Genomic DNA, 21,728 nt, shown 5'->3' on the forward strand with positions numbered 1-21,728 from the left:
GTACAGGCTACATCAGCAAGGTTACATTTTAAACTTATTGGCTAAGCATATTGACCTTTGAATCTATTGGCTAGCAAGCACATGGCATGCATTCAAACTCTATCTGGGACCAGAGGGTCAGGTGACAGTACATTCTGTGGTTTTTCAAGAATGTCCCTGCTCCTCCCAAGAACTGTGGGTGGAGAATGGAATTTGGCCTAGCCTTGACTCAAGGCGGGAAGCTGGTACTTGGTCTAATCTTGACCTGAAGGGGTGGGTGTAAGGCTGGCAAAAACCCCTAGGGTCCTTCACCACCCCAAGTCACTTTGGTCTTGGTGTTTTATTACAGCAATAGTAATTCTAAGATGGAAATTGGTACCAGGATAGTTGGTGTGACAGATCTTTGATAGGAACCTTGGGCTAGAGAAGCCAGCAGGGGTTGAGAGCTTAGTGAGCTGTTCTGTAGAAGCTTGGAAGATGAGAGTGTTGAGAGCAAAGGAGATGTTGAAACTTCAGAGAGAAGTTTAAAGACTACTGTGCAGAGGCATTTGTTATTCTGAATTAAGAGTCTGTGGTGGGTGGTAATAATAATAATAATAATAATAATAATAATAAACAATATTCTCATCTATTTGAATGATTAATCATCAGGGAGTGGTGCTAGTTGAGAAGGATTAGGCTTGGCCTTGGGGGAAATGTGTCGCTGAGCATGGGTTTCAAAAGCCCAAGCCAGGCAAAACCAGAGGCCTGAAGATCCAGATTTAGAACTCTTAGTACCATTGTGGTGTCTCTTCACAGCAAGAGAACATTGAATAAAACAGATTTTGTGTTTTTGGTCAACTGAGACCGAAAGGTCAGTCACCATTGAGAAGAGACCAGCACGCTGAATTGAAGTCCTCTCAGAGGTGTTTCCTGAGAGTCAGCACACAGAAGCTGTGTTCCAGAGGTTGTACCTCAACCTTCACCTTTAGCAGCTGAACTTTCTAGTGTAAGAATCACCCACTTGTGACTTGTTTTGAAGGCATGGAGGGTCATGAAGAGCAGCAGAGTCTTAGCACTGTGAGAGGCCAGGAGAGGCCACTGGTGAAAGTGCAGTCCAATTGCAGTAGAAGACCCCTAAAACCCCAACCTTCGATCAGTGGTACTTACTACGAGATGCCCCCAAGTGAGACACTGAGACGCAGATCAATCGCAGATCAATGCAAAAGCAAGAGGCTTATTTTCCAGTGCGTCGGGGTCAACCCTCAATCAGTCCCTCAAGGCAACTGACAAGAAGGCGACCCTGAATGGTTATTACAAGCAGTTTTTATACTTTTTAGGGGCACCAGTTACATCAGTGAGGTTACAGTTCAAACTTATTGGCTAGGCATATTGACATTTAAATCTATTGGCTAGCAAGCATCAGTCCGTACATTCTAAGAATTTTCTACTCAAGAACGTTCCTATGGGTAGAGAATGGAACTTGGCCTGGTCTTGACCTGAGGCAGGTAGCTGTTAGGTTGGCGAAAGCCCCTAAGGTCCTTCAGACCTAACCATTTTGGAGATGCCAGTACCATGGCATGGCCACCATGGATAGTAGCAGCTGTTGAGTGGAACCATTCTGAGCTCAGGAGACAGGCTGTGTGTGCTTCAGAAAGCATAGCCGAAGAAGAAACTCAAGCCCAAGACTGATATCCAACTCTTAGTCCAGGTCAGATCACAACGATGCCTGGGCCTCAGCATTCTCTGGTCCAGTGTGTGGGCTGAGGGACCTGTAATGCCCCAGGCCTGTGCACTGAACAGGTTCTAGAAACCACCTGGTAAAGGGCTTCTTTGTTTTTGTCTCTACCTCAGATAAATGCTTTGCTCTGTTCCAAACCCAGGATTCAGTGAAAGTGGTTCTCTCCAAAGGTCACTTTGCCCCCAACATCCATGGCAGGGCAAACGTGGAGACCAGCTTCTACTTTCCACCAGAGCCTCTGTCTCTCCCTGACCCTTGGAGACAGGATCAGATGATGCTGGAGGACCTGAGGAGATCACGTACTTGGGAAGGTATATTTCTGTGATTCCTTCAACCCAATGCAAAACACAAGGCTCTGAAGGATCCTAAGGGCTTTCGCCTCCACCGCCTCAGGTCAAGATTAGGCCAAGTAAATTACATTCTCCACCCACAGTTCTGTGGAGGAGCAGGAACATTCTTGAAAAACCACAGAATGTACTGATAGTCACCTGACCCTCTGGTCCCAGGTAGAATTTGAATGCATGTCATGTGCTTGCTAGCCAATAGATTCAAAGGTCAACATGCTTAGCCACGAAGTTTAAAGTGTAACCTTGCTGATGTAAACTGTACCCCTAAAAAGTATAAAAACTGCTTGTTATAGCCTTCTAGTCACTCAGCAGGAGGGACTGCTTGAGGGTGGACCCCGATGTGCCAGAAAAATAAACCTCTCCCATTTGCATTGAACTCTGTTCTCATGTCTCACTTGGGGTTGGGCAGGGTTGGGGAGGAGTTGTCTCCTGGTAGTTAAGACTCACTTCCAGCCTTACAGCTCTCCTCAGGTGCTAGCCCTAGTATCATGTCACCCTGAAGGCCCCACTCTCCTACAAGCTTCCATGACTTGTAAGCAGTTCCGGCCTCCCTTGCTGGAATGATGCTGAATTTTTACTCACAGAACTCTTCAGACCTTTTTTTTTTTTTTTTTTTTTTTTTTTTTTCCGGAGCTGGGGACTGAACCCAGGGCCTTGCGCTTGCTAGGCAAGCGCTCTACCACTGAGCTAAATCCCCAACCCCTCTCCAGACCTTTTTAAAAAGCACTCTGAAGGAAAACATTGTGTACTCTCATCCCTACAGTGGAGGTTTTTTTTTTTTTAAATTACATTTGTTTGGTTTTTGTTTGTTCAAGGGTTTATCTATCTGTCCCCCCCTCATGTAGTTTTTATAGTTTTTGTAGGAGGTTGATACAATGACTCAGCTGGTAAAGACACCACCAAGGCTGAGGACCTTGGTTTGATTCCTTAGGCCCACAGGAAGGAAGGAGAGCACTGACTCCTGAAAGTTGTCCTCTTCCCTCCACATGTACAATATGGTGCCCAAAAGTGCACATACATTGATTAAATAATTTAAAAAATGTAATTTTTCTGTGTGTTATGGGTGTTTTTGTCCATATATATTTCTATATTTAAAGTGTATGCCTGATGCCTGTGGAGGTCAGAAGAGGGCATCAGATCCCTGGAACTGGAGTTACAGAGAGTTAAGAGTTGCCAAGCCATGTCGATGCTGGGAATCGAACCTGGGTCCTCTGGAAGAACAGCCAGTACTCCATGATGAACTATCTTTCCACTCCCGTAGACATTTTTTTTTGTTGTTGTTGTTTTGTTTTGTTTTTGGAGACAGGTCTCACTATGTAGCCCAACTACCTTGGAACTTGCTATGCAACCTCAAACTCCTAGAGAGCTACTCGCCTTTCCCTCCTAGGTTCTGGGAGTGCTAACGGTTAAAGGTGTGCACCATCAGATCTGACCAGTAGGTGTAACTTGAAAGAATTTTTAAACTGAAACAAGGTCTCGGAGCTGTGAGGTTCAGGTTGGCCTCGAACATAGCACATTGTCTGACACAGTAACTGTGGGGTTACAGATAATCATCACCACACAATGCAATTGTAAGACAGGCTAGCAGCTAGCCCCCTCGAGTATGTACAGGACATACCCAGACACCAAATTCTTAGCACAAAGGAGATGCTGACCTGGGCAGGGGAGTGGGGAAAGCAGTGATAGAGGCAGCAAAGAAAGACAAGCAGCAAGGAAGCTGGTGCTTTGCGCAGAAGTGAGTTTTTTGTTTGTTCGGTTTTTTGGGGTAAGTTGGTTAAGTTCCCATCAAACACATTAGCCAAATAATGAGTTTTTATTATTGTACCTAGGTGTTTTGTTTCAGGTGTTTTGTTTGAATCTGTGACCAAATAAGGGAATGGGCAGAGGCAAGGGGTGGGGCGGGTAGCTTTAAGAATGTAATGGGGGGTGGGGTGGAGAGATGGTCAGCTGTTAGGAGCACTGACTGCTCTTCCAGAGGTCCTGAGTTCAATTCCCAGCAACCACATGGTGGCTTACAACCATCTGTAATGGGATCTGATGCCCTCTCCTGGTGTGTCTGAAGATAGCAACAGTGTATTCACATAAATAAAATAAATAAATAAATCTTTTAAAAAAATGTAAACTGATGGTTTGTCGCAAGGGTGAAGGAAAGGGGAGAATGGGTAAAACCTGTTGGCACTATGTTTGTCATTCTCCTGTCTATTAGAGCCCTTCGCTATGTATATTATGTGTATGCATGCATGCATGTATGTGTATGTATAAGTATATAAAATTTTAAACATAATTTGTTATTTTGTCTTTGTTGTTGTTGTTGTTGTTATTTTGTCTTTTTTTTTCCTTCGGAGCTGAGGACCGAACCCAGGGCCTTGTGCTTGCTAGGCAAGTGTTCTACCACTGAGCTAAATCCCCAACCCCCATAATTTAAAATTTTAATTTAAATATATATGCATTTATTTAAGAGCTGGCAAGATGGCTCAGTAAGTAAAGACTTGCCACCAAGCCTGAGAACCTGGGTTCAATCCCTAAAAGTCACCTGCAGAAGGGGCAAACCAACTCCCACAAGATGTCCTCTGACTTCCACACATGTACTGTGGCATGCATGTGTAAACACACAACATATGAAATTAAGAATATGTAAATAAGGGGGCTGGAGAGATGGCTCAGTGGTTAAGAGCACTGACTGCTCTTCCTAGAGGTCATGAGTTCAAATCCCAGCAACCACATGGTTGTTCACAACCATCTATAATGGGATCCATTGCTCTCTTCTGGTGTCTGGAGACAGCTATAGTGTACTTATATATAATAAATAAATAAATCTTAAAAAATACATAATTAAAGAAAACTTTAGCAAACATTAAGTAATCAAAAGGCGATGGATTTGAAGAAAACTTTTAGGGAAAATATCAACATGCTGGTATGTGTGTGTAGAATTCATCAAAGGCGGTGTTTGAATAAAAGGACCAGCAGGCTGTAGGTGCTAAGCAGGGCTGTCATCTTTCTCCCTTTTCAAGCCATTTTCTCCTCCAGGATCAAATCTCCACTGATAATAGGAGACCTGGGGAACAATGACATAGCTTCCTCAGCTCTGACAGCAGCCAGTAGATATGGCTTCTGTCCCTCACTCGTTGCCTCTTACCCAGAACCCAGTGCCTGGGCTAAATCTGTATCCACATTTCATAACTAGAGCCCAGTGTAGGCTAGAATGGACCAGCTTCTTCTGCAGGGTTTGAAACTGAGAACACCATGAAAATACCAGTCAGAGTCCCCATGTTTCATGGCCTGTAAAACATGGTTTTGCTATCTCTCAGGACTGTGAACTCCAGCACATGGGCTTGGTCCATTTGAGGCTAGATCTAGACACTTGGAGGAGGCACTCATGCCAGATTTCTGGCTTTTGCTGGGTTTAGTTTCCTTTTTAAATCAGTTACCCATTCAGATATCTTTAGAGCCACAACGGCTGGTATTGAGGCAACGAACGCCTTTCCATGAGCTTCACAAGTCTGAATGTGCAGGTCAGGCACTTGCCAACCCCTGAGCAGGGAAAGGCCAGTCCCACCCAAGCTACTCTTGACCTGAGAAAGAGGCTTTCCAAAGAGAAATGGAGTTACTGTTACCAGAATTGGAAGTGGCTCTGGGATAGGTGGCCCCTACTCCATACCCCGACAACAGTCTCAATATCCTGAAGGACCTTGTGTTTTGGCCTCAACTGTGTACTGTGTTAATACTCCTCCATCTGGCTACCTAATCCATGACGTACTTTCCGGGCACCCTGCCTGTGACAGGCTCTTTTCCCTCCAGTTTCCAGCAGGACTACCCAGGAAGTTGGCTCTAGCCCAAATCGGAGCCACCTGTTCCAGTCTGCTTCCCCACTGTGCTCTTTGCAGAGCCGTGTCTGTGCTGATTGGTATAGTCTTGTGGACAGGGGACCTGGAAAGATGTAGCAAGAAAGTCTTGGGTAGAGGTACGAACATAGCTCCTAGTAGTTGAGCCCAAGTTCTCACTAATCTTGCAGGTTCCAGTGGGGTGGTTGGGGCTGCAGTGCTTCAAGATAGCCAAACCCTAAGGCTGTGTTGTCATAGGACTAGGGACTCTCCTACTTCAACTGGGGGATGGGGTGGTAGCAAGCCACAGAAATAGAAGTGGATCAACATGGATCTACGTGGTGGTTGGCTCCTTGTGGTTTCTAGGGACAGCATTTCTATCCTTTCTTTGCTCAACTGCCTTAAAAATATTGGATGGGAAGTAGGGCCTCCCATTGTGAGCTTCCTCAGCCTGCTGTGGCTTGGCAGACCTTACACAGCAATAGCCTTTCCCCTTTCTTTGTTTCTAGTTGGAAAGGCACCACAGATTTAATTATCCAGACAGGATATAAGAAAATCCTTTTTCTCTATGGCCAGCCTCAACCAAGTGGAGAGAGAGCAGCTTTCTCTTATGCAAGGAGAAGCTGATCAAGTGCTGACCCTGACAAGGAAAAGCCCAGTATTATTGAGCTCCTGCCCCACTGGAAAGCCCCTCACAGGTTTGAGACATGGATGAAGTCAGACCTAGGGCAGGGCTATGGTGTGTTTTCAACTCAGCTAACCGTGCAACGGGGTCGCCCTGAAGAGACACCATGACCATAGTAACTCTTTTAAAAGAAAGCCATTTAATTGGGGCTTCCTTACGGATTCAGAAGTTTAGTCCATTATCACCTTGGAGGAATGCATGGTGGCACACAGGCCTATGTGCTGATGGAGATATAGTTGAGACTACTACATCTAGATCAGGCTGAGAGAGAACACTGGGACAGGCTTGGGCATTTGAAACTTTAAAGCCCACCCCTAGTGGCATACTTCCTCCACACCTACTCCAACAAGGCCACACCTCCTAATACTGCCTCTTACTGGTGACCAAACATTCAAATCCATGAGCCTATGGGAGCCGTCCCTATTCAAACCACCATCTAATTCTTCCTGCATCCATCTGGCTCTATATTCCCGTGTGGACTGAAATTGAACATCTAGCTGTCTTTCGTCCAAAGATACCACATTATGTTGCCTTGCCCATTTTTTGTACCCATATTTCCAGCTAATACCTGCAAGCCAACTGGACGAAGGTCTGGATAGTTATGGACATGACCTACGGAAATTCCTAGGCACATTTACAATGAGCATGAGGCAAGAGTGAGCCCGCCGTCTGCCCAGCTTAAGGGGAAGGTAGAAATGGGGTGAGGGCAGGAAGTATATCTCTTAAAACCCCTGCACTCGGGGCTGAGGATTTAGCTCAGTGGTAGAGCGCTTACCTAGGAAGCGCAAGGCCCTGGGTTCGGTCCCCAGCTCCGAAAAAAAGAACCAAAAAAAAAAAAAAAAAAAACCTGCACTCCACTGAAGACACTTACACACTCTACAAACTGGAGAGGCCTGGTGTCTTTCCAAGCTAATGATGAGGTGTACAGTGGCTGCATGGGAGGCTTCTGGTACTGACCTCAAGCTCAGTTACTGCTCAGGTTCAGGATGACTAGGATAAGGGCTCTGTGGTGTGGAAACACCACAGTCTACACATGCAGCAGGTAGGACCCAGAGAACACTGCAGTCCACTGTTTCCTTTCCCAGCTAAGGTCACCTCAAACGACAGGTAAGGGTGAGGTTCACCTTCCCTTTTCAGTGCACAGTTGTTCCTAAACAGCAGAGGTCTGGTTCTGGCTTCACCCCCTAGTTAGGGCAGGAAGGCCTAGCCAGGTGTCCTTTGGCCCTGAAAGCTGTGAGGGTTGGGTGACTGTGCAGGGGTGAGACTGTAGTGGTCCTTCCCTTCCCCCTGTGCAAAGCCATTGCAGAATGAGTGAACTGTGCAGAATGAGTGAACTGTCTCTGCTTGGTCGTTTTGTGTTTTTGAGACTGATCTCAAGTAGTCAAGGATGACCTTTGACCTTGCTGATCCATCCTCCCAAGCGCTGGGATTACAGATTTAGGCCACCATTACTGTCTTGATTTTACTTTTTATCTTGTTTTTATTTTGAGGGTGTCACTAAATTGCCCAGATTGACCCTGAACTCATTTGGTAGCCCAGACAGGCTATTCCTAACCCCCCCCCCCGCCCGCTTTTAAGAGATTCATTTATTTTTTTATAAGTGCTCTATCTGCGTGTGCACCCTCGAACCATCAGATCCCATTATAGATGTGGTTGCTGGGAATTGAACTCAGGACCTAAAGAAGAACAGCCAGGGCTCTTAATCGCTGAGCCATCTCTCCAGCCCAGGCAGGACATCTCTTTTTTTTTTTTTTTTTTTCCCCGGAGCTGGGGACCAAACCCAGGGCCTTGCGCTTCCTAGGCAAGGGCTCTACCACTGAGCTAAATCCCCAACCCCGGCAGGGAATCTCTTAAGCAGCTTTGATTCTATAGGCCTGCACCACCTGACTTAGGGTGGCTTTTTGTGGGGTCGTTTTCATGGTCCTGTCCTGAGCCTCTTCACCGGCCAATCCAGAAGGAATCGATGACACAGAGGAGATCGGTCTGACCTGTAACTTCTCTTCAGGAGTGCAGAAAAAGTCAATTTTCACCAAGTCAAAGCTTCTCCTCAGTGGACACCATCTACTCCAAAGATCCAGGAGCTGGCCGTGAAGTTACATTTCAGTCCTTTTGCCCATCCTTTTGGTTAGAGCGAGCGGGATGCTCTTGCTGGCCACGAGGGGCCTGCATCGGATACAGGGATTGTCCAGAGTGCTTATCAATTGTGGAATGGGCCTGCCTGTGGTAGGTAGACTCTCTCACGCCCGTGGGAAGCGGCCCAGAGAGAGTTAAGAGGGCGGGACGTGGGGCAGCCCCGCCTTTGCCGCTGGGTCCGAGAGCGCACCCGGCGTGGGCGTGAGGCGGGTCGGAGCGGGTGGCGCGGAGGGCGCTGCGTGGGGCGAGCGCGGCAGCGGCTGCGGCGGCGCGGCCCGCGTGACCCTCCGCCGCGCCCCGTGCGCTCGCGAGCCCGCGCCCCGCCGCGCCGGCCCAGCCGCAGGATGCGCGCTCCGCCGCTGCTGCTGCTGCTGGCTGCCTGCGCGCCACCGTCAGGCGCCGCTGTGGACCCGACGCCGCCGGGCTGGGAGCCGGCCCCCGACGCACCCTGGTGCCCCTACAAGGTGCTGTCCGAGGGCCCAGAGGCGGGCGGTGGGCGCCTGTGCTTTCGCAGCCCCGTTCGGGGATTCCGCTGCCAGACGCCGGGCTGCGTAACGCTGGCCTCGGCGGGTGGCTCGCTGCGCGCCCACGTCCTGCGCAATCGCAGCGTGCTGCTGCAGTGGCGCCTGGCTCCTGCCGAGGCGCGCCGCGTGCGCGTCTTCGCGCTCAACTGCTCGTGGCGTGGCACCTATACGCGCTTCCCGTGCGATCGCGTGCTTTTGGGTGCCTCCTGCCGCGACTACCTGCTGCCCGATGTGCACGACAGCGTGCGCTACCGCCTGTGCCTGCAGCCGCTGCCGCTGCCGCTGCGCGCCGAGCTCGCCGCCGCCCCGCCAGAGCTGGCCGAGTGCGTGGAGTTCACCGCTGAACCGGCAGCTATGCAGGAGATCGTGGTGGCCATGACAGCGGTGGGCGGCTCCATCTGTGTCATGCTGGTGGTCATCTGCCTGCTGGTGGCCTACATCACCGAGAACCTCATGCACCCGACCTTCCGGCGACCCAGTCTGCGCAGGCAGCCCTGAAGCGCAAGGCGACCCGCCCACCTGGGTTCCATCTGCCAAGTGCACTGAGACCCTAAGGCTCTCTCTCTCTGCTTTTCTCTCATTCTCTCTCCCTCTTTAGGATCCCCATGGAGGGCCTAATGGAAACTAGCCCATGCAGGGACCTTGGCATCATCCTACGACCTTGCCAGCCCCAGATGGGTATCTGCCTTCCAGACTCAGGCCTCAGACTGGTCCATAGGCCTGGGCTAGAGTGTCAGTGGCAGCCAGGGGTCTTCTCCATCTCCAGAGGCCTTTATAGGGCCGGCCAGAATATACAGTCCCTTCTGGCAATAACCACTGGCACCCAGGATCACGAACGTGAACTTTCATCCTGTGTCAGGTTGTCAAAGCTTGGTCGTGATTGTTGCTTGGTCACTTTTTGTGCTTTGCAGATTGGGAGGAGTGACCTCTGGAGCCTGTACCCACCCCACCTTATCCCAGTGGGCTTAGGTTAGCTTTGTGCCTTAGTATCTCTGACCCACTGCAGGAGCCACCCATCATCCCTCAGCTGTCCATGGGGATTGGGGCCCTGTGGCTGGCTGGCTTATGCATGCATCTGGTCAGAGTCCCATTGAGGACACACCATCTTTGAGACTTTCAGGAGCCTGGGGCAAGGGTTCTCAGGCCCTGTTTTGTCTTCCTTTGTGGGTGTCCGAGAAGCCAAGAGCCATGATGTAGCTCAGCAGGCTGGGCCCAGTGTCCAGCTGCTGCATCCAGGGGTGAGTGTCCTCCACCTTAGGAGGCTGGGGATTCACCCTTTCCTTTTGCTTGTACTGCCTTGATTATGATTTTCCCAGGGCGGTGGTGGAGGTTGGGAAGACAGCTGAGGGATCCTGAGGGCTGAAGGAAAGCTGCCCAGCCAAACCCTTAACTGTGGTCTGGATCCCAAGCCTCAACCAACCTAAGAAACCTCAGTGGCCACAGTGCTACTTTACTAGCCCAGTTCTCACACTACCGCCTGAGATCTGACCCCAGTGATGTTGCCCCTCTTTCTACATGGGCAGAGGCTGGTCTTGCCTACCTCCTGGTAGACAGGGGCACCTTGTGATATTGGGAAGAGTAAGGTATTGCCCCTGTGTCTCTGAGCCTGGGCTCTGACCACTGGACTTAACCCTGGCAATTTTTCCTCCTACTCTCAACCCCAGCGACCATGATGACCTGAGCCCTGGCTGGCAGCACCCGTGCCCTACCTCTCTGTCTTTGCTCTGCCCGTTCCCTATGAGGCACTGGTCAGTTGCCAGCATCTAAATGTCCATCACTCTCAGACCAAAAACACTGTCTTGTGTGTTTATTTGGGATGTTGGAGGGGAGGCTATGGGTGAGGGAAGGGAAGGTTGATTCAGTTCCTCCAAGAACCTCAAGCATTAGTCTAGTGGCTGGCCTTGAAGCTCTTCTCACTGGGGATGGGATATCAGCCCCAGGCAATATTCATTGGAATGCTGACTTTATAGTTCTGGCAGGAGGATAGGCAGGGTATCCATAGCTTGCTTGTCCACCCTCAGACCTTGGGATAGTATCTCTTTCTAGACCAGCTGTGTTGTGTGCGGAGGTGGAGCTAGCAGTGGTTAGAAATAGCCTCAACCACAATAATGACCCCTTTGAGCTGTGACAAGCAACAGTTAGGCCGCTCTAAGAGGGGTACCCTCCCCAGCATGGGACTTCCCTCTGCAGTGTTAGAGTTGGGGGGTAGGAGTAGGCAGAGAATGAACCTGGGCTACTGTGTGAGCCTCTCACTCTCACGCCTAGAATGTCCTTGGGAATCTTATGCTCCTGTGACCCTGAAAAGGGCAAAAGTACAAGACAAGGATGAGCCAGGTCTGATAAGTGACTCATCTAGAGGGAGTGGGAGGAAGGCTGGGGGTGTAGTGATGGACTTGTCTGAGGGGTGAAAGACATAGTAGGTTGTCTAGACAGCCAGAGCAGAAATGGGAGAGGTTTGCAGTCCAGCTTTTCTCCCACTGCTGTTCGTTGGGGGGAATCTAGGCTGTTTATGAGGTGTGTTCTGATGTCTTCAACCTTCATGGGCAGGAGCTGGCGATCTGGAAGTGCCTTGGCTGAAGTACCCTAGCTCCCCAGGCACAGTCTGATTCTAGAGCTAGGACCATGCGGCCTCTTCTAGTGCCAAAGCTCTGAGACCTCCTTAGGTCCTCAACATGATTCAACTGTAGTTTAGTTGTTAGATTGCTTTCCTAGCAATCTCCAGTGCCATATAAAGTGATCATTGTGGTAGATACTTGTAACCCCAGCACTCAGGACATGGAGGCTTGGGGATGAGAAGTTCAAAGCCTTTCTCAGTTGAGTTAAAGTCTAGGAAAGGAAACACAAACAACAGAAATCCCCAACTTACTAGACCACATATATGGAGAGGAATACATTGTATCCACTTAGTTACTGTTCAGGTTTCCATGACTATGCCCCAGACAGAGTTATGTGCCAGCCCAACCCTGCTCAAGTGTGTGGCCCTTCTTTTTTTTTTTCGGAGCTGGGGACCGAACCCCGGGCCTTGCGCTTCCTAGGTAAGCGCTCTACCACTGAGCTAAATCCCCAGCCCCGTGTGTGGCCCTTCTTAACATTTTCAGTATGATTTCCAGGGGTGTTTTATCCTCTTATCCAAAACAAAACCTTCTAATCTGCCTACCTTCAAAAACCTAGTCATAGCATATAATTACCTTAGCCTACCAGAATGACCCATAGCCATTTTTCCTTGGCTGACCAGCTTCCTCACAGAAGCTACTCAAAGCTCACTTACTGAAACTAGGACAGTAACATACCCTTTCAGAAAACACAGTGTAAGCCTACTGGTCATTGTGCCTAGTGTGACTGAGGAAATGTTTGCTTTTGAGACAGGATCTTAGTGTAAAGTCCTAACTGCCCTGGAGCTTGCTATGTAGACCAGGTTGGCCTTGAACTTCCAGAGATCTGGTGCCTCCCCATGGCTGAGATTAGAGGTATGGAATTAAACCACCTGAGTGCTTGTGTACCACTGCTCCTACCTGCCTTTTGCATCTTCCTTCACCTTTTCCCATTTTTCCCTCCCTGACTGCCTATCTTGTTTTTGTTTTTTTTTTTGAGACAGTCTCTTCCAGCCTTGAATAGCTTCCAACTCATAGTCAAAGATCAGCTTGAACTCTGACCCTCCTTCCTTGACCTCCCAGGTGCTGAAGTTATTGATGGACCACCAGTCTTGATTTTTATAGAGTACTGGATATCAAGTCTAAGGTTTTATGTGTGCTAGGTAAGCATTCTACCAAATGAGCTACATCCTCATCCCTATTTTGAAGTTTCCAATTACATCTTCGGGGTCTCTGATCCGCTCTGAAACACAGTTTACCACGAATCCTATCCAGCACCTTTTTAGAAATCAGATAAAACAACATGCAGCATAAAAGAGCAAATTTTTTTAAAGATTTATTTATTTATTATATATAAGTACACTGTAGCTGTCCTCAGACACACCAGAAGAGGGCATCAGATCTCATTACAGATGGTTGTGAGCCACCATGTGGTTGTTGGGACTTGAACTCAGGACCTCTGGAAGAGCAGTCAGTGCTCTCAACCTCTGAGCCATCTCTCCAGCCCATAAAAGAGCAAATTGATAAAATTTATAAAAATTTTAAGCAAGCTTCTGGGTTCAAACCCATAATCCCAGCAGTTGGAAGGCTGAGGCAGGACTATTAGAAGTTCAAGGGCAGGCTGGAGAGTTAAGAGCACTGACTCCTCTTCCAGAGGGCCTGAGTTCAAATCCCAGCAACCACATGGTGACTCCCTCTTCTGGTGTGTCTGAAGACAGCTACAGTGTACTTATAATAATTAATTAATTAATTAATTAATAAAATAAATCTTTTTAAAAAAATTCAAGGCCAGTCTTGCCTACATGAGACTGTCTCAAAACTGAAACAGAAGTTGGTGACCAGGTAAAGGCATGTGTCAAGCTTGCTGACCTGAGTTGAGTCCTGGGACTCACAAGGTGGAGTGACGGCACCAACTCCTAGAGTTTGTGGTCAGACCTCTATATGTACATGGTCCATGAGCACACACACAGAATAAAGGAGTGTAAAAACAGTACTTTATGATTCTGCCTCTTGCTAAGCATGGTGGTATATTCACATAATCTCATCACTGAGCAAGCAGATTCAAGCAAGAGGATTGCTTGTGACCAGCCAGGATTACAGAGGAAGACCCTGTCTGTGTTAGGGATGGAACTCAGGTCCTTGTAGGTGTTTGGCAAGAGCTCTTACCACTGAGGCTGTGCCCCCATCCTCTCAGCAGTTTTTTTCTTCCATCCCCTCCCCCTCTTTTTTTTTTTTTTTTTTAGAGACAGGGTCTCACTATAAAGTCCTGGTTATGCTGGAACTTGCTATCTTGCTATATAGACTAGACTGGTCTTTGACTGACAGAGATCTGCCTGCCTCTGCCTCCAGAATGCTGGGGCTAAAGGTGTGTGTATCACCATAGCCTCTCCCCTTGACTTTTTCTTAACTCAAATGTGAAGAATTTGCACATACACATACACACAGAGGCTGGGCGTGGTGGCAGGAGGCTGAGGCAGGAGGATTATAAACCTGAAGGTAGCTTGGGCTTAACAGTGAGGCATTGCCCCCCCAAAAGTCAAAACTCAAAACAAAATGAAAAATCCCATTTCTACTTCACCCCCAGGTATTAGCTCAATAGAAAATGAAAGTGTTTGTATGCACAGTTCACACTCGGATGCTCATGGCACGAATGTGAGGTGTCTGTAAGAGCCCCAGACTAGAAACAGCCCAAGTACCCATCTGCAGGTTATTGATCAATGTGTGGTATGGCCAAAAAAAAAAAATGGAAAGTAATCAGCAATAGACAGCAGGAAAACTGGTGATAAGGAACCTGGACATGGTGGCTCACACCTTTAATCCCAGCACTTGGGGAGCAGAGGCAGGTGGATCACTGAGTTTGAGTCCATCCTGGTCTACAGAGAAAGTTCCAGGACTGCCAGGGCTACACAGAGAAATCCTGTCTCAAAAAACAAAAAATTTGCCCTAGATGTTGGAGAGTTAGCTCACCATTCAAGAGCACTGGGTGCTCTTCCAGAAGATCTGGGTTAGATTCCCAGCACCCACACAGTGTGGCTCACAACCATCTATAACTATAGTCCCAGAGGATCTGATGCCCCTGACATCACCTAACGAAAATAAACACCTACATACATAAAAAAGGTTTTCAGCTTAGGTTTCTCACCTTCTGCCTTGAAACAGGTATCAGTGAGAGGAAAGTCCAGCTCTGCAGTCTTGGCAGTGTGAATACTCATATGCACAAGGCTGTGATATCACTTAGGCCCCTTCCCCTCCCATATGATGATCTGGGAGCACTTGAGGGCTTGTACAGAGACAGTAAGTTCTGTTTTGCTTTGTTTTGGAGATAAGGGTTCATGTAGCCTAGGCTGGCCTCAAGCTTTGTATAGCTGAAATTGACCCTAAACTGATTCTCTTGCCCTCGCGACTTAAGTACTGAGATTATAAACATTGTCTTAGCCAGATTGGGACAGCAGGCCCATGCATACTGGAAAGGGAATGGGATACAGCTAAGTGGTAGAATTGTTCAGCATGTGTAAGGCCCTAGGTTTCATGTGTGTGGTATATATATATGTATCATATATGTGCACATGTGTGTATGTATGTATGTATGTATGTATGTATGTATGTATGTACTCTTTTAGGGCTCAGAGTCTATAAACATATAGCTCCAAAAAGAACAGAGACATAAGGGCAAGTTGAATGTGTTGTGGTGCTGGGAGCAGGCACAGGAGAGTAGACTAAGGAAGCAGGACAGGAAGCCTTTCTGAAGGAAGGGACATCAGTTCAAGCTCAATTAGTGACTAAAGTGACCGAGATTGAGCTGGACAAGCAGGACAGGTGAAGTAATGTCTGCAAAAGAAATGACTGATGGGAGCAGCATATGCATTAGAGAGCAAGGCACATGATGGGCAGTGTGTAGCTGGTCTGCCGCTGGGTTCTAGGACAGAGGAGAGACTGGTGTCAGGACATCATGAATATCAGGCTGATGTGTAATGAGTGCATTGGAAAGCCAGAGATGGGGCTGGGGATTTAGCTCAGTGGTAGAGCGCTTGCCTAGGAAGCGCAAGGCCCTGGGTTCGGTCCCCAGCTCCGAAAAAAAGGAAGAAAAAAAAAAAAAAAGAAAGAAAGCCAGAGATGTTTTCACATTCACTGTGTAAACAAACGGGTCTTTATTACATGTGACTGCAAATGAAAAGGGATCTGCATCATAATCTAAAGAGAATCTTCAAGGCATGAAAGCATTGTGTAAAATGGCTTGCTATTTTAGAACAGTAACCAGTTCTCTTAACTCCCTGCCAGTACTCCCCCACCCCCAGTTTCCAGCCCAGCCCCTTCAAATGTTCCTTCCAGCCGTTTCTCCCTCAGTTCTCCAACAGTCAGCTTAAACAATCCCTTCTCCCCGTTCTTTCAGTACCAGCAGCTCCAAACTATATCAACTGTTGTAGCCTATCTGCTCAGTTCAACTTCTCCTCTATTTCCTAACAATATCTTCTGCACCAACTGCCTTCTCTTCTCTGCTAGCCAGATCCCTCCTTTCTCTGCCTCAGCTGGCTTTTTTTTTTTTTTTTTTTTTTTTTTTTTATTATCCCGTTCCCAGAATCCAAGAGGCAACCCACTGAAGGTCATATGGCCAAGCGGTTCTAACAGCTAAGAATTATTAAATGACCAGTTGGCAGCAACTGGGTATCCTTTAAAGGGCCAGGCACACAGGATGAATCACACTACGGCATTCAGAGCACGCTTAATTTTCTTCTCAAACAACTGTCCAGTTTTACTTTCACCTCCTGTTTGATAAGTGTTCCTTGCACTTTGGGCCCACATAAATACTTTTTGTTAGTTTTTTGGGGACAACCTCTACCAGCTAGGTGTAGTGGTGCAGGTCTTTAATTCCAGCTCTTGGGAGGCATAGTGCAGGCAGGTCTCCGAGTTTGAGGCCAGCCTGATCTCCATGTGGATTTCCAAGATAGAGCTATTTAGTAAGACCCTGTCTTGAAACACCAAAGACAAAAAAACCAACTAAACAAAACCCAGAATAAGAAAACAAAAAATAAAGGTATTCACTACCACCCCTGGTCACAGAATTTTATAATAATACATATGGTAAAAATGGGGGAAATGTCTTCATTGGCTCCTCAAATCCTCAAATCCTGCAAAAACACATGCTACTTTATACTGTTCCCTTGGCCACATCAGAAGGGCACCTAAGGGTTTTAGCACCTAGTTTGTAACAGGACCCCAAACTTTAGCACATCGCACATGATGCTATGTTAGAGACACCATTCTGTACTTAAAACCCAGCACATGGTTTGAAGAGACGGCTCAGTGGTTAAGAGCACTGACTGCTCTTCCAGAGGCCCTGAGTTCAATTCCCAGCAACCGCATGGTGGCTCGCAACCATCTGTTATGAGATCTGATGCCCTCTTCTGGTGTGTCTGAAGACAGCAACAGTGTGTTTACATATATAAAATAAATAAATCTTTTTTTTTCTTTTCTTTTTTTTTTTTTCGGGGCTGGGGACCAAACCCAGGGCCTTTCGCTTGCTAGGCAAGCGCTCTACCACTGAGCTAAATCCCCAACCCCATAAATAAATCTTAAAAAAAAAAACAAAAAACCCAACACATAGGCCTCAACAGCTACAATGTTCTCACATAAAATAAATCTTCGAAACAAACTAAAAGCCCAGCACATAGGCCTCAACACATGCCAAATTAGAAACAAAGACATAGCCTATAAGTCCCCAAGTAAAAAGTTCCTAAATGTACTGATCTTGCTTTTTGGCTTCTGTAGTTCTATTTCTTGCTATCTGAAGTATGCCAGTCAAGATGGTTTTTGTACATAAAGACAAAGAGTTGTAAGGCTTAAGATTACATGATTTGGGCAAGTTCTCTGTGCAGCTACCAGGCAAAAATAAAGACTTTCTTTTGGGCTTTAAGAGTGTCCCATGTGATGATCTCTGTGGGCTTCTCAATATTTTTCCCAGCAACCACATGGTGGCTCACAACCATCTGTAATGAGATCTGATACCCTCTTCTGGTGTGTCTGAAGACAGCTACAGTGTATCATATACATAAAATAATTCTTCGAAACAAAACACAAACTGCGTTTTTGTTTTAATCCCAGGTGTGCGATATGAAGCCGAGCAGACTGTCCACAACAGATAACTGTGATCTGCCTGGTACTCTAGCAGGGGAGTTATTTTGCCTGCTGCAGATAGTTTCTGTGATTGTGCTATGTTTGGAATTCTGGAGGTTTTTCAGAGGACAAATGCCAGAGCCCCAGCAGGTGGGTGTTAGTTTATTAAGTAGTTGTATGAAAAGAAGAAACAACAAGAATTTAGATATCCCAGTAAGATTGTATGGAGGCTAGAAGCTTCCGGGACTAGGCTAGTAGATGGAGGTAGTGAGCCTTTGAGACAACAATTATTACAAGCCAATAAAATATACTTTTACGCTCTTTCTGCCATCTTCTCTCACCGTCACCATGGTGCGAATGAATGTTCTGGCAGATGCTCTCAAGAGCATCAACAACTCGGAGAAGAGGGGCAAACGCCAGGTCCTCATCAGGCCGTGTTTCAAAGTCATCGTTCGGTTCCTAACTGTGATGATGAAGCATGGCTACATTGGTGAATTCGAGTTCATTGGTGATCACAGAGCTGGGAAGATTGTTGTGAACCTCACAGGAAGGTTGAACAAGTGTGGAGTTATAAGCCCTAGATTTGATGTTCAACTCAAAGACCTAGAGAAGTGGCAGAACAATCTGCTCCCATCACGGCAGTTTGGTTTCATTGTGCTGACGACCTCGGCTGGCATCATGGACCAGGAAGAGGCAAGACGAAAACATACAGGAGGGAAAATCCTGGGATTCTTTTTTTAAATGTAAAGCATAAATAAAAAGCCTCTGTGGACTGTGAAAAAAAGAAAAGAAAAAAAAGAAAAAAAGAAAAAGAAGAAAAAAAAAGAAAAAAATACTTTTACAAATGGGAGAGAAGGAATGAAAAGAATAAGGGAAGATATAGGAATAATAGGAATAAATGGTAGATTGTTGAATCTACTCTTAAGTTCTAGAACTACTACTAGCCCCAAATCTTACATTGGTATAGATCTTTGCATATGGATACAAAATTAAGGTTTATTTGGTTACATTGGCATTGACCTTTGTATACTGATACAAAATTAAGGTTATATTTAGTTGCAAATACTATGTATCAACTCCTTTTAAGGTACGTATGCAATGTTAAGTTCTAGTCCTTTGAAAGCTGCTGTTACAAACTGTTTAGAATAATTAAAAATGCAAGTTAATAATAAAACTATATTCATACTAGATACTAGTTATTACAGAAATATTTCCTAAGTTGAATAGATATAAACAAGCAATATTTGCCTATTCAGACATAGTATGGATAGATTTTCTTCAAAAACCTCAGAGACCCACAGAATATGGCATTGTAGATGTTTTATTATTTATGCTCCTGCCAGTACCTCCTTTCTACTTCAAAGATGATCAGCACTGGAGGTCCTTATGGTGTTGGCTTCAAATGCCATCCAGCAAGAAGCTGCCCTTGCTTCAACAGAATGTTGTCCTGCAGGCCAGAAGAGGGCACCAGATCCCATTATGGATGGTTGTGAGCCACCATGTGATCGCTGGAAATTTAACTCAGGACCTCTGGAAGAGCAGATAGTGCTCTTAACCTCTGAGCCATCTCCCCAGCCCTAAGTGCAAGTTTTGATTGAAAATGATTTAAATACAGAACTCTATCTTGCCAAGATAGGATAGATAGTAAAGTACTTTCTTCAAACTTGTCAAATACAAATGGGCTAGACGTTATTTATGTAATTCTTACCTGGTGTTTTTCATAATTGTTCTTATGGTTTATAACTTATTATCATAAAAGAAAGAGCCTTTTATTGGACTAAGGGGGGGGAAATGTAGAATCTCTTGTGCACTGTGTAAAAGCATTCACCTGTGAATAAAAAAAAATTCTATGGGCAATGAATTGAGGTAGGAAATAGGAGAACGGGAGGTGGGAATTCTGGCAGAGAGAGGAGAGGGAAATTCTGGGAAGTAGGGATGCAGAGGAGATTCACCTGGACAGAGAGAAAGTAGATTGCATAAACTGGAGAAGTAACTAACCAGTAGAAGAATTTATCCTAGAATAAACTGGATTATTGAGACATGAGCTGGTTGGGTAACAGAGCCAAGGTTACCAGCCAAAGCATTTCTTAATAAATAGTCTCAGAGTCTAAAACTACCAATTTATGACTTCTTTTGTTCTGTGGCTATAAAAGGTCATGAAACCTCTACTATAGTGAAATATTCCTGTCAGAACAACCTGATTTTATGTGCTCAAGCCAGTGGTCATTCATATCTGGGTCAGAATAAATTCTTAGTTCCTTTAGAACAAGAGTTATACCTTGTATTTATATTTCCCACAGCATGTTTTCCCCGTGGCTGCCAGCCTTCACTGATGGTGGGTCATTGTCATCCCTGGCCTCTCATTGGTCCCTCTCTGACTGCACAGCAATTCATAGCCTTCTACAAACTGCATCCCTACAGATCCCTGTGAGAAGCAAGGACACTCACTTCAGAATAGCAAAAGTGAAAAACAGTATATTTCACAACTAGGTAAAGTCAGGCTTTAGACTAGAGCCAAAGAATATTGGCTAGTTTGCATATTTTTTGGCCGAAAACAGTACTTTTTAAATATCCCTAATTTCTTCTTCCCCTTCAGTTCTTTTGTTGAGTTGTTTAAGGAGATAGAACCTTCCTGGTGTGTGTGTTGCCCACTCCCTTGAGTATCTTGCCTTGTTAATTGAGGACACAGAGCCTTATCTATCCTGGGTATCCAAAATCTCAGCCCATAAGAATTTTTCAGTCCTAGATACACTGAAGAGTGCCTAGACAATCAGTCAATGACTACAGCTAGGGAAGATAGGGGCTCAGTGCCTTCTGCTTGACTGTGATTCTTTAATGGGCTCTAAATGCATCTCTGCAATGAGAACAGTGCAACAAAACCAAAAAAAAAAAAAAAAAAAAGCCTTTTAGACTTGTAAAAATAGCTTAGTCAGGAACCCCATTACACCCAAGTCTGCACCTGATAACCAGAACCCAATGACATCACTCACTCAAGATAACCAGACACAGCCCTAGAACACCATGACGCCCAGTGGACAGTGTATACACAGAGACCAAGAGCAACATTCCACTCTGTACATCTGAAGAGCCACCTTAACCTGCCCTGACTGGGGTCTTCACCTGACCTGGAATCAGAAACTCCTGTTAAAGAGAGTGGACCAAACCTTTAGCTAAGTGGTACAGGTGAGCAGCCTTGGGGAGATAGGGTTGGGACTGTAGTTAGGAAATTTAGACTGTGAATTCTGTGTGATGATCTTCAGCATAAAATATAGCTTTTGTTATATTAACTACACATCATCTACCATCTTGATCCGGACAACAATTTCATACTGTTCAACCTTTAAGGGAGTTCTCAGAATCTTCAAACAATCCATCTAATACCCCTCACTTTTTTTTTTTTTTTGACCATTCCATTCGAGACAGAGAGGTCAGGTCACTAAGGCAGGCAGGCAGGCAGGCAGGCAGGCAGGCAGGCAGGCAGGCAGGCAGGCAGGCAGGCAGGCAGGCAGGCAGGCTCTAAGTTTACCTGTTTACCAAGTTCTAGGGTTAAAGCAAAGTGTGAACCACAACGCCCTGCAGTGGTTCTTTTTTTTTTTTTTTCCGGAGCTGGGGACCGAACCCCTGGCCTTGCGGTTGCTAGGCAAGCGCTCTACCACTGAGCTAAATCCCCAACCCAAAATCTGTTTGTTGAGACAGGGTCTCACTAGGTTACCTCTGGCTGGCCTCTCTATGTAGACCAGGCTGTCCTTAAACTCTCAGAGATCCACTCGTCTCTGCCTTTTTTTTTTTTTTTTTTTTTTTTTTTTGGTTCTTTTTT

At 46.3% G+C, this 21,728-nt stretch overlaps 1 protein-coding gene and 1 pseudogene across 2 annotated transcripts; both read left to right on the forward strand.

Annotated features, from left to right (window-relative positions):
* Nucleotides 1-8,847: 8,847 nt before the first annotated feature.
* On the forward strand, nt 8,848-11,000 carry Fndc10 (fibronectin type III domain containing 10). Its single transcript, NM_001419679.1, has one exon. It carries the CDS (start codon nt 9,030-9,032, stop codon nt 9,705-9,707), a length of 678 nt encoding a protein of 225 aa, NP_001406608.1. The 5' UTR covers nt 8,848-9,029; the 3' UTR covers nt 9,708-11,000.
* A 7,228-nt stretch (nt 11,001-18,228) lies between these two features.
* Nucleotides 18,229-18,683, forward strand: LOC148006201 (small ribosomal subunit protein uS8 pseudogene; annotated as a pseudogene). Its single transcript, XR_015621389.1, has one exon. The product of XR_015621389.1 is annotated as a small ribosomal subunit protein uS8 pseudogene (transcript).
* The last annotated feature ends 3,045 nt before the right edge of the window (nt 18,684-21,728 follow it).

This window comes from Rattus norvegicus, chromosome 5, assembly GCF_021556685.1.
Source record: "Rattus norvegicus strain SHRSP/BbbUtx chromosome 5, alternate assembly SHRSP_T2T, whole genome shotgun sequence".
NCBI classification, from domain to species: domain Eukaryota; kingdom Metazoa; phylum Chordata; class Mammalia; order Rodentia; family Muridae; genus Rattus; species Rattus norvegicus.